This window comes from Terrapene carolina, unplaced genomic scaffold (genome assembly GCF_002925995.2).
Source record: "Terrapene carolina triunguis isolate 2854851 unplaced genomic scaffold, T_m_triunguis-2.0 Scaffold130, whole genome shotgun sequence".
In the NCBI taxonomy this organism is placed as follows: Eukaryota; Metazoa; Chordata; order Testudines; family Emydidae; genus Terrapene; species Terrapene triunguis.
In genome coordinates, this window is record NW_020664481.1 from 10,760,230 (window position 1) to 10,775,938 (window position 15,709).

Below are 15,709 nucleotides of genomic sequence, written 5' to 3' on the forward strand. Positions count from 1 at the left end.
GCTGGGCTTTGAAATTCCAATGCCCAGAAATTAAGTTGGAATCGTTGTAATTCTAAGAGCACACACCTTTCTCAAGCAGAGATTGTCTGTAAGCATAAACAAAAGCCAGGAGGAATCCTTTATCTCCCCTCAATAGGATTAAGTGAAAAATTAGAAAACAAAAACCTCTCGACCAAAAGGTTCAGTTCTGGGGGTTTTTTTTGTCCAGTTAATGGTACAGAAGACTAATTATTATTATTATTAACAACTTGATATAGCATTGAGATAAAGCTGCAAAGTTGTTTTAACTAGATGTAAAAGTTAAAAACTAAAACTATTGATAAGAATGACTTTTTATGCCTAATACTTTCCCCATCAATACTGCCAAATAATTTCACAGATATGAATAAGTGTAAACACAGAAAGCTTTAAGCAACATGATTTAACACACACAGGAAGAGAAAAGAAAATCCAACCCAGAATCCCAAAACTCACAAACCAGAGTATATAATGAAGATACTGAAACATAAGCTCCTTGTTCAAAATAAAGAAGACTGCATTTGTTTTGTACTTTAGAATTTAACAAGAGAAAATGTTTACAGCAGCATGAATCAATGTGCTACAGTAGAGGTAAATCAGTGTCAGCCATGTTATGAAAGAAACTGCAGTGGAAAAAAAAATCTTAGTCTTAATCAAGTCTGGTACACAGAGCCTTGATAAAATCATTGTATAGCAATGTCACTTATTTATTACTAGTGTCTGACTTCTTCCAGATAAACTGCACATAACAACATTGATTATTCCCATCTAAACATACACAGCTAAATTCTCAAAGTCATAACATTAAGAAGGAAATATACTGGATATAACACAAAAGCAACCACTATTGTATGGTACACATCCTAAGGTATGGAGTGAAAAAGATGAATGCACTTACTCAGCATTAAATCCATTCACATGTAAGATCCTCATCTGTTTGACTATTGTGCTTTTACCAGATTCACCAGCACCTAGAAAATGAAAGTAAATCAGTTTCAGAAGGAAGCATGAGTGATGCAGGGGCACAGAAGAATCTTCTCTTCAGGAGCAAAATCCAAAAAATTTGGATTACTCAGTACAAGAGTGAAAAGTGAAAGAAAAAAGTAACTGCCATAGGAAACTGCAGACATGGCTAAAAATAAATGCCCAGTTCCAGTCATGTGTCAGAGCTGAAACTTGGAAGATTTCACCGTCCATTATTTCTAGTGTCAATGTTAAAAGCAGGCTGGTGGTTTGGAGGAAGAGACAGGGGCAACTTTAAGATTTCGGGGAGGTGCGAGGGGAGAGGAAGAGAAGGGGGAAAAAACTGACAAGTTTGAATCTTCTCATTTGATCACCACTTTCTGGTGGAGAGAAAGGTCGAGTCAATGAAATCCATGTGAAGCAAAAGCATTTTTCAGTTAGATCCTCAAAATCTTTGAGCCTTAAATGTAGCTCCTGTCATACAAACACTGAAACTTAACTACTCAATATGCAAGATACGGACATTGTCATCTGAATAAGGAAAGCAGTCCCTCTGACCCCTCCACCCACACATCTGCAGAAAAGCTCCCTCCTCCTACCCCAGTCTGCATCCTGTAAACAGCCTCCCCTATTCTCTCCACATGCTCCAAACCACTCTCACACACACACTCGCTCTATGGGTTGCAGAGAAAGCCCTCTCCAGTCGGCATCCTGTAAGCAGCCCTTCTTGTCTTCTCCGACCCCCCCAGACACCGTGAACTAAAGAAAAAGCCCCCTCACTTTAGTCAGGTTCCCATAAGCAGTACCTTTCTGGTTTCCCCTCACCCTACACACTGAGCCTAGGCTATGGAGAAAGCCCCCTTTCTCCCGTTCCAGTCTGCACATTGTACCCACTCCTCCTGCATACTAAAGGGCTTCAGCAACAAAATCCAATTGAGCCATCCACACATTCAGATCGGTGGCTCTCTGTGCAAAGCAGACAGACATTTTTTGCAGAGTAAAACCCCTTGGCCTAGCGAATTCTACACATAGATGCTCTCTTTAGCATCCTTTGGCTGCTTGTTTTCCCCTGCCATAAGCCTGGGTCTCACTAAGAGAAAGTGCACAAAGACCTTTGCAGGATGGGTTCATGGACGCACAGTTTGTGTTTCTAGGATGCCAGGCCTTCCCTAGCACACACTGACAGCACAAGCCTCCATTTTGAGTCTCACGTTCAAAACTGCATTTTAGTAGTTATATTTCAAAATTTATTTTCTGACAGAGACACTCACCTATGCCTTCCACCATAAAAACTGGATTTTTTCCCCACCCAAGTCCTTAATAGCCCTGCCCTCCTTCCAAACAAGCCTCTTTGGACATTTTGCTGCCCAGATGCCAAAATCTTACACCTCTTTTCTCCCCTTTTCACTAGTTAAGAATATTTTCTGTCCCTAATTTTGCATCTAGGCAACCACCATATCCCCCCACCAACAAAAAGCAACCATGCCATCTGATAAGACAGGGAGCAAAACCAATCAAAACCATGAACATTCCCAGTTAAAGCAGAAACTGGGTCGTCTCCACAACTGGAAATAACCTGTGTATTGCGGTGAATGTTGCATCTGCTGAAATACTTACACACAGAGTAATTAATAACAGAATTTCAACTCTAATGCTGAATTTCCTAATGATTGCCTCAGACAGATTTTAACTTCCAGTTTCTTAATTTCCTTTCCTAGTTTTTTTTTTTTTTTTTTTTTAAAAGAGTAAAAACAGAGTATAAAATGTGTAATTGACATTCCATGGAGTTAGAGGCTTCTTTGGACCAGACAGAACATCATTGGACCAAGTTGAAGCTTTATATATTTCTCTGAATGAGCCCATTCCTAAAATGTGTAGCTCATTATGGAGCAACAGGGACACATAAAGGCCCCAGTAGTGTGAACACTTACATATGTGCTTAACTTTACCACCATGGGTAGTCCTACTGATTTCAGGGAGACTACTCATGATAGTAAAGGTAACCATATATAGGTTTGCTGGACTGGTGCCTAAGAACAGTATTATCAATCCATCAAATGGAATGGAATGTATTTAGGTACTCTGTATTATTCTTAATATTTTCTCAACATACTGTTATTATAATGTTTTGCACTTAGAGTTTCTCATTTATAGATTTCAAGTGCTCTACAAAAGTGGATAAGCATAAGACAATAATACACAGATACAGGCATTTTACCATTAAGGTATGTGTGTTATGGATTCCACATAAATACATGACAGCTACTGTTTTAAATCTCAACATCTGGGTCATTCACATTTAAAAAAAAAAAAACAAAACAAAACCATGAAGAGGTCTTATAACTATTATAAAGAGCCTACAAGTTTTCATTTATAGATATCTGAGCCATTTTTTTGTTACCAAAGACAAAAAAAAGCACATCACAACCAAATGTCTTCTATTTTTTGAAATCTTGTCACTTACTTACACAAACTAATTTGATAAATATTCACACAGGAAAATCCTATACAACAGTCAGTCTCCTGAATCTCTGGCTGAAATTTCCCCCAGACTGAAAGCCAAACTGTACTGAAAAGAGGGGTCTTCTATGGGAATGTTGACAGACCCTTAAGCATAGTGGATGCTACAATAATTCTTCTGGTTATTTCTCCATTTATGCCAAACCTCTTTTCTTCTTCTAAATCGGCACTTTAAAGATTTTACTCATGAGGATATCCAAGTCTGCACCCCTCCTCCCAAAAAAATTAAGATGTCATTTCATAACAGAACTGATTCAGTTTTACCAAGGGCCAACCTCTCCTCCACACAAAAAGAAACCCTTAATACATTCACAAGCAATACACTCTACAGTGACTGAATTTGCTAACATCTCATATTTACATCTCATTTAAAAAACATTTCAGAACAATATGCCTGCCCCGGGTACATTTTTTTGTTAATATTTTTATTGTAATTTTGGGGGCTTCACCACCTTACAAACCTAAACCTGTATTTCTAATTGTATCTGCTCAAAAATACCACATATGCAAATAATCCAGTCTTAGATGTTAAAATATATATATAGATATATATAGATAGATAGATATAGATATATAGGACCAAGCCATAAATGCTCTCCAGAACACATAACATTTAACTAGATTTGCAACAACAAAAAATAATAATGGTAACAAACGTGACAGAGGAGAGAGTACATGTCCATGACCCTTTTAAAAACAGCCTGTTTCCCACCACAACCCTGACATTACACTTCACAGCTTCCCCACCACAGATATTCACACACACCCAATCCCTTTCCTTGTTCCCCTCAAGGATTAACATCCCTTCCCCAACCACTTCCCCATCCTCTTTTCCAACACAGTATCCCCCTTCTTAAAAAATCCATTTCCCCATCTCTCTCCGCCACAGCCTGGCTTGTAAGGTGCATTTCCCTGTTCCCATCCCCTATTTCAAAAAGGGGGAGTTCCTCCAGATCTCCCTTCCCCTCCCACACCCCAACAAGCCCATTTAATTCCTCCTTCCCTCAACAGTAAGTGGGATCAGTAAGTTGCCCTGTAGACATGCTCATCCCTGAATAACTGCTTCCCCCCACCCTTGAGCACCCCACTCCCTGTGCCCTCCCTTACCTATTAGGAGGAGCCTGGGTAGGCCCTGAAGATTTACTAGCTCTTTCTGAACAGCTGTTTTGCCCACATCTCCCTCTAGGCTCAAAGCCCTGATCTTTCCCAGCCCCCAACACCCTTACCTAGACCTATTTATCTTCCCATAGCTGCTTTCCTCCAGACTCCCTCTCTCACCCCCAACTGCTTTCCTGCACCTGGCACCCCTTTACACAGGGTCAGGTCGTCAGGGCCCAATGAGCATCCCTACAGACCCACTTGTACTGTGAGCTTTCCCCAAGGCCTCCTCCGGTCCCTCATTACCCGCAAGAGCCCTTATCTGCTTCTCCCCCTTTCCCTCAACCCAGCCCACTCTTCTCACTGGCTCCCCCAATGGATGGTGCTATAGACCTGTTTCTCCCAGGTCCCCCAAGCCTTCCCCTTTACTCAGTGAAACTGCGCGGCCCTAGAGACCTACTTCCCACAACACCCCCTCCTCCTGGCTAGGGCCACCCCACCTTCCCCAGTGAGAGTAGCCTAGACCTTCCTCCCCACCACTCTCTCCCCTAACTCCAGAGAAAAGAGCCAATGGGTGGGCCCAACACACCTACTTCCCCGGGGCAAGGCCCCTGTCCCCTCAGCCCCCACCCCTAGAGCAGCCGGTGCGTGGTCCAAGTCCTACAGACCTGCTCCCCCAGGCCCCTGTCTCCCAAGCCCCCCCCACCACCACCCTGTAAGAGCAGCCGGTTCGTGGCCCTACAGACCTGCTCCCCCAAGCTTCTGTCTCCCCAACCCCCCCCACCCACCCTGTAAGAGCAGCCGATTCGTAGCCCTACAGACCTGCTCCCCCAGGCCCCTGTCTCCCCAGGCCTCCCCCATCACCCTGTAAGAGCAGCCGGTGCATGGCCCTACAGACCTGCTCCGCCAGGCCCCTGTCTCCCCAGCCCCCCTCACCCTGTAAGAGCAGCCGGTGCGTGGCCCTACAGACCTGCTCCCCCAGGCCCTGTCTCCCCAGGGCCCCCCTCACCATGTAAGAGCAGCTGGTACGTGGCCCTACAGGCCCCTGTCTCCCCAGGCCCCCCCCCCCAGTAAGAACAGCCAGTGCGTGGCCCTACAGACCTGCTCCCCAGGCGCGTCTCCCCAGGGCCCCCCTTACCCAATAAGAGCAGCCGGTGCGTGGCCCTATAGACCTGCTTGTCCTTCTGCAGCTGCTTCTCGATTTTCTTGTTGGCTTCTCGCTGCGCCTTCTCCTCGTTGCGCTGATCCTCGGTCTTGCTGTTCCCTAAACAGCCCATCTTGGGGAGGGGGCGGCCGGGGGGACCAGGGGAAGGGAGCAAGAGGCGGCTGGGGCTGCTGGGGGGAGGGAGGGAAGGGAGGGAGACACTCTCCCGGGCTCCCTTCTTCTTCCTCCTCCTCCTCCTCCCCCCCCTTCACTCGCTGCTGTGGCTGCCGCTGCCCAGAGACATGGAGAGAGCGGAGCCAGCCAAGGGGGGGGGGCCGATGGCGATGACTTTGCTGCTGCTGCTCAGCCGGGCCTCCTCCCCAGCAGCTGCTGCTTCTCCTAACCCTCCCTCCCAGAACCACTCCGATCCCCTCAGTGCACCTTTCCCGAGGGGGGAAAAATAGGGGATCTCCGCACCCCTGGCTGGATCACCGCTTAGTTCGGATTTAAAAAAAAAAAAATCACCCCCGTTTCCCCGCCACACACACGAATCCAGTTGCAGGTCCACCCCCCCTCCCCCCCACAAAAAAAATATATATAATCCTCCTTAGATCCAAGGCACAGGCTCCAGCCGGAGAAACCTCCCCAAATCCTGATCACAGAGAATCTAGAAATGTCTCTTCCTCGCCTCTCCCCCCTCTCCACAGGGCTGAAGCACCCAAAGGGGTCAATCCAACCCCCAGCTCCCTGCTGGAGAAGAAGTCCCTTTTCTTCTCTGGGCTCTGCGGGTTTTCCTCGTCTGCTGCCGCTGCTTCTTCCTCCCTAACGGTGGTTTTTCCAGTCCAAGGCCCCCCTTTTTCACATTAGGTTTCCAGGCTGCTGAATCCTTTGGCTTCTCCAGCAAACAGAGGGAGTGGGGGGCAGAGAGGGGGAGGGGTGGTGGGGGGGAGAGAGAAGCAAAAGCCGGTTTGGTCTCCCCCCCAAGCAAAACTAGCCCCCCACTGGCGGGTTTCCCCCCTAATTTATTTTTTCTCCTCTCTCTTGCATTTCTCTTAGCGAGAGAGGGAGATATTTATTGAGATCTATAGAGAAGGGAGAGAGAGATGGGGTGGGGCAAGCAAGCTCACACACTGAACCATGGGAACTGAACCATTCACATGATACCCAAACGTCAGGAGTTGCTGACTAGAGGCGCCTTCTTCAAACCAAACACCCAGGGAGGAGGCACCGGGTCCCAGAGACGAGATGTGGGGAGAGGCGAGCGCGCTCTTATGCGCCCTTTTAACGCTCCCCATTTGTTCTTCACGTTCAGAAGTTTGCTTATTTAGTGGCTTGGCTACAAAAACAGTGCAAGCAAATAGAACAGCAGAATTTCCCCTTGACTGGGCATTCTTGTTTGTCTGACATGCAAAACCAAGGTCCTAAGTACTTGTGTTCAGTAAATCCACCGGCAGTTTTGGTATGTGAGCTTTGCTGTCCGGTCAAGTTCCAACGAAACTAATATCTTTCTACCTCCTAAAAATTCCCCTGACAGTTTCAGAAAAATTATTTTATTTTTCTTCCGCCATCCCGATTTCTTTATAGTGGTGCAATGTAAACAGCTACTACATTTCCCCAGGAAGCTCACCATAGTAGGGGCCTGTCCTGCAAACACCAGTGTATAATGCTTCCTGCAGCCTACAGGCCCACTGAAGTCATTGTAGCCTGATTGGTTTATCCAATTTAGGCCTAAATTATCTTAATTTTATTCATTAGTATCATGTTTTAATGTTCTAGGCCTGATGCTGCAAACAATTTGGTACATGCATAACTTTAATGACTTTACACTTAATAGTCTCATGGAAGGACTATTCATGCTTAAAGTTAAGTATGTGCCTAAGTGTTTGCAGGATTGGCAGTTTAACTATTCAATTAAAGTTTATAAACTTTATTCCATACACATTTTAACTAAGCTGTTCATGGGGAAAGAGCTGTCACTTTATAAATAAAATACTTATTAGAGAACATCAAACCAAATATTTGTATTTAAATGTATATTTGTACATGTTATTGGTTGATGAATTTTAAGGCTTTTCTAAACTACATAAGGCCCATCCTGCAAACACTTAAGCATATACCTTTACTGATGTAGGTGATTCTATGTGAGTAAAGTTACTCAACTAAATGTTTGCCACAACAGTCCCCTATACTTTGATCCTGGAAGGAGCTCAGCCTACGCAGAATCATCTCCCTGCAGGCCTGGGACCAGAGGCAGATGTTTAATTTTAAGTATGCAAATAATTCCACTGAAGTAAATGGGACTACTTGCATGGTTAAAGTAATATTGCTGGATTAAAGCTTTAGACTACATTGCACTACATCCTGTCTCTTGTGTATATGCCTTTTGTTAGCTAACCATTTCTGGTTTATTTTTAAAAGATTTAAAAAATAAAAATACCCTACCCAAAGCAGGCAGTAACAAGCATAAACAAGTGAACTGCACTTGCAGTTGGAAAATAAAGGTTAGTGCCTTAGTGTTTCTTCTTGTAAAATACTAGTTCCCCAACATTTATCAAAAAGGGATTTGTTTTTCTAAGGCTCTCATCTTGTAATCTGCAGGTGGAAGGAGGCTGTGCAGAGCCTCACAGACTTCAGTGGGGCTTCATGGAGGTATAGGTATGTTTATGCAGAGCAGCTTACAAGGTCAATGCCAAAGAGTTATTAAAACAACAATAACAACAAACCTGTCACTGTAGCCCGGACCCTGCAAACACTTGCACATCTATTAACTTTATGTTTTCATGTGCATGAAGTTAATTCCTGAAGGGCTTGGAGGACATGGGGCCATTTTTGCAAAAACCCCTAAATTTGTGCTCCCTCTGTTGTCTTCGTATCAGCAAAAACTAGTCTCAAAGTTGTGCTAATACTGTTGGTCAGGCTGGTACAGAAGCAAAGATATTTATTGGCATGATGTTCTGGCATTCTGTAAGCTGAAGTTGTCCAACAAAATGACTGTGTTGATATCAACTCCACTCAAAACACCAGGGGAAAAGAAAAGATCAGGGACTGCCTAATGGAAAAGAACAAGATGGGAAAGGAAAAAATATTTTAAGCTTTTAAAAATATTAAAGCACACAATGAAGATATAGATAAGATTACCTGATAGCATCTACCCCAAACTGATATTTTACTTGAGCGTCTATATTAGTTATCACTGTATTCTCTCTGTGATTAATGAAAATGTATGTCCCTCATCCTAAGTAAATTTATTTATCCTCCTTTGGAAAATTAAATTCTGCATAAGAAAATTCCAGTGTGCATCAGCCAGTTAAAATACTGGCAACCACCTGCAGTAAGAATACAGTAAGCATCCAGGAAGTCATCTTGACCTATTAGACTGCACCTATTCTGTTGCCCTTACTTACAGGGAAGTGGATCTGAAAGCAATCATAGGTCTGGAACAGAATACCTACCCAACCTAAGGCTTTGGAGATTTTTCAGGGCTTTTGGTGATTCTGTTGGTGTCAAACATGAAAGTGACAGGGAATCTGGGCCTTGAGCCATAATCCTTTGAAGACAATGGGAAGACTCCTAGTGACTTTACTGAGCATTGGATCAGGCCCAAAGAAGACCTCAAAGACTTGTCTTGAATCTCCAATGCCCAGATTCAATTGAAGCAGAAGATATATAATTTTCCTGACTTTTATTAATTATTATTATTATTTGAAATGTATTTGGAGTCAATTTATTTTCAAACAAATGCCAGTTATATAACAGGGTATTTGCAGTGGGGTGGGAGCCATATGAGCCAGAGTAAAATTTACACTGAAAATACAATAAAAACGAGGGCTGTCAAGCAATTAAAAAAATTAATCACAATAAAAAATTAATTGTTATTAATCGCACTGTTAAACAATAATAGAATACCATTTATTTAAATATTTTTGGATGTTTTCTACATTTTCAAATATATTGATTTCAATTACAACACAGAATACAAAGTGTACAGTGCTCACTTCATATTTATTTTTTATTACAAATATTTGCACTGTAAAAAACAAAAGAAATGGTATATTTCAATTCACCAAATACAAGTGCAATCTCTTTATAATGAAAGTTGAACTTACAAATGTACAAAAATTAACTGCATTCAAAAATAAAACAATGCAAAACTTTAGAACCTACAAGTCCACTCAGTCCTACTTCAGCCAATCGTTCAGACAAACAAGTTTGGTTACAATTTGCAGGAGATAATGCTGCTCACGTCTTGTTTACAATGTCACCTGAAAGTGAGAACAGGCGTTCACGTGGCACTGTTGTAGTCGGCATCGCAAGATATTTACATGCCAGATGCGCTAAAGATTCATATGTCCCTTCATGCTTCAACCACCATTCCAGAAGACATGGGTCCATGCTGATGATGGATTCTGCTCGATAATGATCCAAAGCAGAGCACACCGACGCGTGTTCATTTTCATCATCTGAGTCAGATGCCACCAGCAGAAGGTTGATTTTCTTTTTTGGTGGTTTGGGTTCAGTAGTTTCCACATCCAAGTGTTGCTCTTTTAAGACATCTGAAAGCATTCTCCACACCTCATCCCTCTCAGATTTTGGAAGGCAGTTCAGATTCTTAAACCTTGGGCCGAGTGCTGTATCTATCCTTAGAAATCTCACATTGGTACCTTATTTGCGTTTTGTCAAATCTGCTGTGAAAGTGTTCTTAAAACGAACATGTGCTGGGTCATCATCCGAGACTGCTATAACATGAAATATATAGCAGAATGCAGGTAAAACAGAACAGGAGACACACAATTCTCCCCCAAGGAGTTCAGTCACAAATTTAATTAATGCTTTTTTTTTTTTAAATGAACATCATCAGCATGAAAGCATGTCCTCTGGAATGGTAGCCAAAGCACAAAGGGGCATATGAATGTTTAGCATATCTGGCATGTAAATACCTTGCAACGCCGGCTACAAAAGTCCCATGCAAACGCCTGTTCTCACTTTAAGGTGACATTGTAAATAAGAGGCAGTCAGCAGTATCTCCTGTAAATGTAAACAAACTTGTTTGTCTTAGCAATCGGCTGAACAAGAAGTAGGACTGAATGGACTTGTAGGCTCTAAAGTTTTACATTGTTTTGTTTTTGAGTACAGTTATGTAACAAAAATAAAATCTACATTTTTAAGTTACACTTTTATGATAGAGATTGCACTACAGTACTCGTATGCGGTAAATTGAAAAATACTATATTTTTTATCATTTTACAATGCAAATATTTGTAATAAAAATAATAAGATAAAGTGAGCACTGTACACTTTGTATTCTGTGTTGTAATAGAAATCAATATATTTGAAAATGTAGAAAAACATCCAAAAATATTTAATAAATTTCAATTGGTATTCTATTGTTTAACAGTGCGATTAACCGCAATTAATTTTTTTAATCACAGTTAACTAAAAAAAATTAATTGCGTGAGTTAACTGTGATTAATCGACAGCCCTAGTAAAAACTCATCAGTTTCCCATTGTAATAGTTATGAAGAGAACGCAGAATTGTCAATATGTACCACCTTATGAAGAAGGGGAAATCTGCCTCAGCCTCAAGGCGCTTTTGTATTTTCTTTGTCATCAGTCCCTTCCAGATGGGGGGAGATCTTTAACTGGAGCCTCAAAGTACTCATAAATGTGTGCACAAATATGATAGTAATTGGAGGTGGAGACAGAAAAAGGCCAAACAAGCTCCCTGGATGGGAAGTGTGGTAGAACATTCACTGATAAGTGAATCATTGCTGTGAAATTGTTTGCATTTGTACCTGATGGCACTGATCACTATCCTAAAACAAAATGTGAATTACGTGTGTGCTGAAATGACCACAATGATCTGTATATCTGGAGCAGCTGCGGGACAAAGGAATTGTGAAGGTCCTTGTATACTGTATACCTGCGGCCTTCAGGGTGGAATAAGACCTTGGGCTATGGTGTTGGATAAGAAGGATGTATTCAACTAATTTACAAAACTCCCATTGATTTACAGTGGAACCAAGATTTGGCCCATTGTATTAAAACTGGTGCTCTCTTTATTAAAAACAGTAAAAAAAGAACTATCCAAAAGTGTGCATTCTGTGATCACATGACATTTGTATTAGGGACTGTTCCTCATTTATCTGAAAAATGATGTCTTCTTCACCCACTGCAGGCCTAGACATAGGGAGACAAAACCTATTGACCTGATCCTGCACTGTTTAAGTTAATGGGAGATCAAGTCCTATATGCATTAATTTGTGAGATTGGGCTCCTTTTAGTTTTGACTGTGTTTCACACTTCCAGCTAAATATTAAAACCGGTTGATGTTCCTTCTGGGTCTAAATACAGTGATAGGTAAAAGCTCCAGAAGAAATGTTATATTGCAACCCAATATTATCCTGTTGCAGATTCTTTTTTACAGTCTAAAAGAAACATTTCCAAGGAAACTGATACCTCTGTGTGGGTCTAGATTTAAGGATTTTGAGGGAAGGGGCATGGAATTTACTCTGGTGGCAAGACAACAATATTCTGTCAAGGTGGTTTATACCTGAAGTTAAAAATTGCTCCAAACCAGCGACAATAGGATCTTTGGAAATTAATAACATTAAAAGACCACCTTTGTACTTAGGTGACTGTGAGAGGTTTATGTGTTGGTAAGTTTCATATAATACTTTTGATTATATTTGATAGATTTGCTGAATTAAATTTTTTGTCTATTAATCTACCTTGTCTTGCATTCTAATGAAAATTAATGAGTGATTTTATCTTTTTTGGAAATAGGTATTACTGTTTCATTGTCATTCACATCTCCTGGCCCTGATCCTGCAAACACTTATGTGCAGACTTTATTCAATTGAGTAGTCCCACTGAAGATCATTACTGATGGAGACTATACTCTTCCTAGTTAGGATAGCAATATAGTTTGATTTATGAGGTCTTAGAGACATGTTGCTATAAAGAAGTAGTAGGATATTGATGAAAGTGAAAGACTAGTGAAATGGACAAAGTCAACTTAAGAATTGCACTTCTGTTTGCTGAAGACTTACAAATAACACCTATGGATATTACAGCTTCAACAAACTAAAAGAAAACCACAATTTTTCTCTATTTTAATGGGTTTACTTTGCACATTTGACAGGACACTGTATAGCCATTTTCACTCTGTTTTCTGTGGACAGTCTGTACAGTTAGTCTTTCCTGGTGTATGTGATATGAATGAACATGTCATGGTAACAACCACATAAACTGATTTGGAAATAATCCAGGTGCAGGTGTAGTTCTTGAAACTGCTTTAACTTACTATTTTCTTAACTGACTAGATTTTAAATTGACACTGTCTCTTTAATATCAGCTATTTAATTCTAAACCAATTTTTCATATGAACAGACACTTGGGAAATGTCTTTCCTTTACTTCTTTTTCTGACTGGATGGACAGAACCTTTTGGGTCCAATTCTGATCTCACCTTGGTTAAACTCCACTGACTTTATTAGCGTTACTCTTGACTTTCACTGGCGTTAGTGAGATTAGAATCAGGCCCTCTGTTTTCAAATACAACTTTTGGGCCTGATCCTGGGAGGTGCTGTGTGCCCTCATCTCCCATTAAAGACAATTTAGATTTGATGAGCGTTGAGAGGATTAACAGGAGACAAAGACTGGTGGCCTGGGAAGGAGGCAGAATGGTGGTGTAATGATGTAACTATGCTTTGTTCCTGTCTCTGGGATGGAGGTAGCCTATTTCACACAGGCCATTCATTAAGGGGACATAGTGCTCAGATGACAACGGGTTTGTGTATATCTTAAATACGTTGCTCTTATATTCTAGTCATACTTTTGACTCTCTGATTCAATTTTGACTCAGCCTTAAAATAAGTAAGCTGTAAACTTTGTGTGTAACCTTTCAAAGAGTTCAGGAGATTTCTGTAAGTAACCAGCTTTCTTGGTGTGAAAGAGAAAAGGAGGAAAGTCCTTAAGTTATACTGTACTGACCCCCCTACAAACAATGAACTAGACATTGTTTAACTAGGGTCTCCACATCTGAAAATGTTCTCTAGCTCATGCACCTGGATCACCTCTACTATTTAAAGCTTTAAATAATATAGAACCAGTCCACCTGCAGGACTGTCACCTTCTCTTGCCCTGTAGCAGCGTGGGTCGATGGACTGGAATGCTGATCCCGCTCAAGTGTGATCTTGAGAGGAAGGGAGGCTGATCCCTTCTTGTCAAACACCTGTGAATCTGGAATTCTCCCCCACCTAAACATATAACGTAGCATCCTTCAAGGCAATGCCTAAACCCTGTTTCCTTTTTTAATACCGTTCATTGTATGGGAAGGAAGGATGAGGATGCCTTTCTTTTTTTCTGCTCCCCACTCTGGGACAATGTTGTTTTCAGGGCTTTATTATCTTCTAGAGGATTTATAGTATCGGGGAAAAGAATTAATTAACACAATTATACGCAGTGGGTGCCCAAAAAAGTTCCACTGGTCCTGAGCACCTGGCAGGATTGGACCCTTGAGTAGAAATGAGAGTTTTCCTTGGGAAAGGTCCATGGTTACTCAGCACATTGTGCTGCTGCTCCATAGGTTCATGACCCTAATGTTCCAGTGGGTCTAAGAGAATTCCCCCTTGTAAAAATAGGGAGCCTCTCTGGAACAAGTGGAATCTTTCAACCAGGTGGCACTTTTTAAGGGCACCTAATGTATCTCTGAGTGCGTGCACAGACCCTCGTGTGTTGATTAGAGATGTTTTCTCTCTTCTGCAGGCTGTTTTTTTTAAATTTAGCATGATAAATAAACAAAAGCATAAAAGGCCTATGCTCTTGGGTTAAGACTCCAGTAAGGCAGGATCAGACCGACAATTCTCAACATGATTAATCCCCAGTAAACTTGGCCTTCTCACCAGTCTGATGTGGTGATTAATTAAGGCTACGATTTAGACTCAGATCCATCTTTTATTTGCCTTGATTAGTTCGGTCATTGCCCGAACAATTCCTAGGAGGAGGTCTCAAAACGCATGAGACCCCAGGGGACTCTTGCAGTGAATCAAGTCTACTGCTTACAATTTTGCTAGATGGAGCCATCTTCCATCATGCAAAATCCTTTGGGCTCGAAATTAACAACATCTCAGTGATAAAAAAGTTTCAAAGTCTCCTGCTTGCTCTTTGATATGGTAAACAAGGGACCCTAGAGCAGTAGTTCTCAGCCAGGGGTCCAGGGCCCCCTGGGGGCCCACAAGCAGGTTTCAGGGGGGTGCCAAGCATGGCCAGCATTAGACTCACTGGGGCCCAGGATAGAAAGCTGAAGTCCTGCCACATGGGTCTGAAGACCAGGGGCCTGAGCCCCACCACCCAGGATGTAGCTTCGCGGGAGCCCCTGTGGCATGAGCCCCAGGCAATTGCCCTGCTTGTTCACCCCCTAATGCCAGCCCTGGCTTTTATATGCAGAAAAACAATTATTGTGGCACAGGTGAGCCTTGGAGTGTTTATAGCATGTTGGGCGGGGGCTCCGAAAGAAAAGGTTGAGAACCCCTGCCCTAGAGTAACCTCAAGCCAGTTTAAGGGGAACAAATAAATTCGAGCCCAGCAATAATCTAATAAGGAAAAACAAAGCAAACTGGACATGGAGCTAGCAGCCTATACAAATTTTTGTCCCCTGCAGTCACCAGCCAAAGAACAGGTCAACAAGCACTAACAGGTAAACCAGGTCAAAAATTAAATTATCATCAATGAAACCCAGGTAGATCAAGAAACTATCATCAAATAGAACGACCATATGGAATAGGAATTTCGAATAGGAAACAAGCAGGGTGTAATGAAATGTGCAATGTCACTAATAAACAAATAGGTGTGCCATCAATATTCTCCCAAAAGAACAAACTGAAAACACTTTCTGAGTACACCAAAACTAACAGAGCTAATGGGAAATGTTTCCCTCTCCAATAGGACAGAATTTTCCATACAAAAA

The 15,709-nt window shown here is 42.0% G+C and overlaps 1 protein-coding gene across 2 annotated transcripts in view; it reads right to left on the bottom strand.

The window, feature by feature from the left end:
• Nucleotides 1-15,709, bottom strand: part of GNAS (GNAS complex locus) — a 240,707-nt gene that overhangs the window by 132,269 nt on the left and 92,729 nt on the right. The window contains exons 1-2 of one of the 2 annotated variants that reach the window (XM_026652657.2): nucleotides 5,738-6,119; nucleotides 917-989 (exon numbers count right to left, since the gene is read on the bottom strand). In XM_026652657.2, the coding sequence (XP_026508442.1) occupies nucleotides 917-989; nucleotides 5,738-5,876 (212 nt within the window). In that variant the 5' untranslated portion in view covers nucleotides 5,877-6,119. Of the gene's footprint in view, nucleotides 1-916; nucleotides 990-5,737; nucleotides 6,120-15,709 lie in introns of those variants that run through there. The other variant, XM_029911755.1, reaches the window with a different exon arrangement.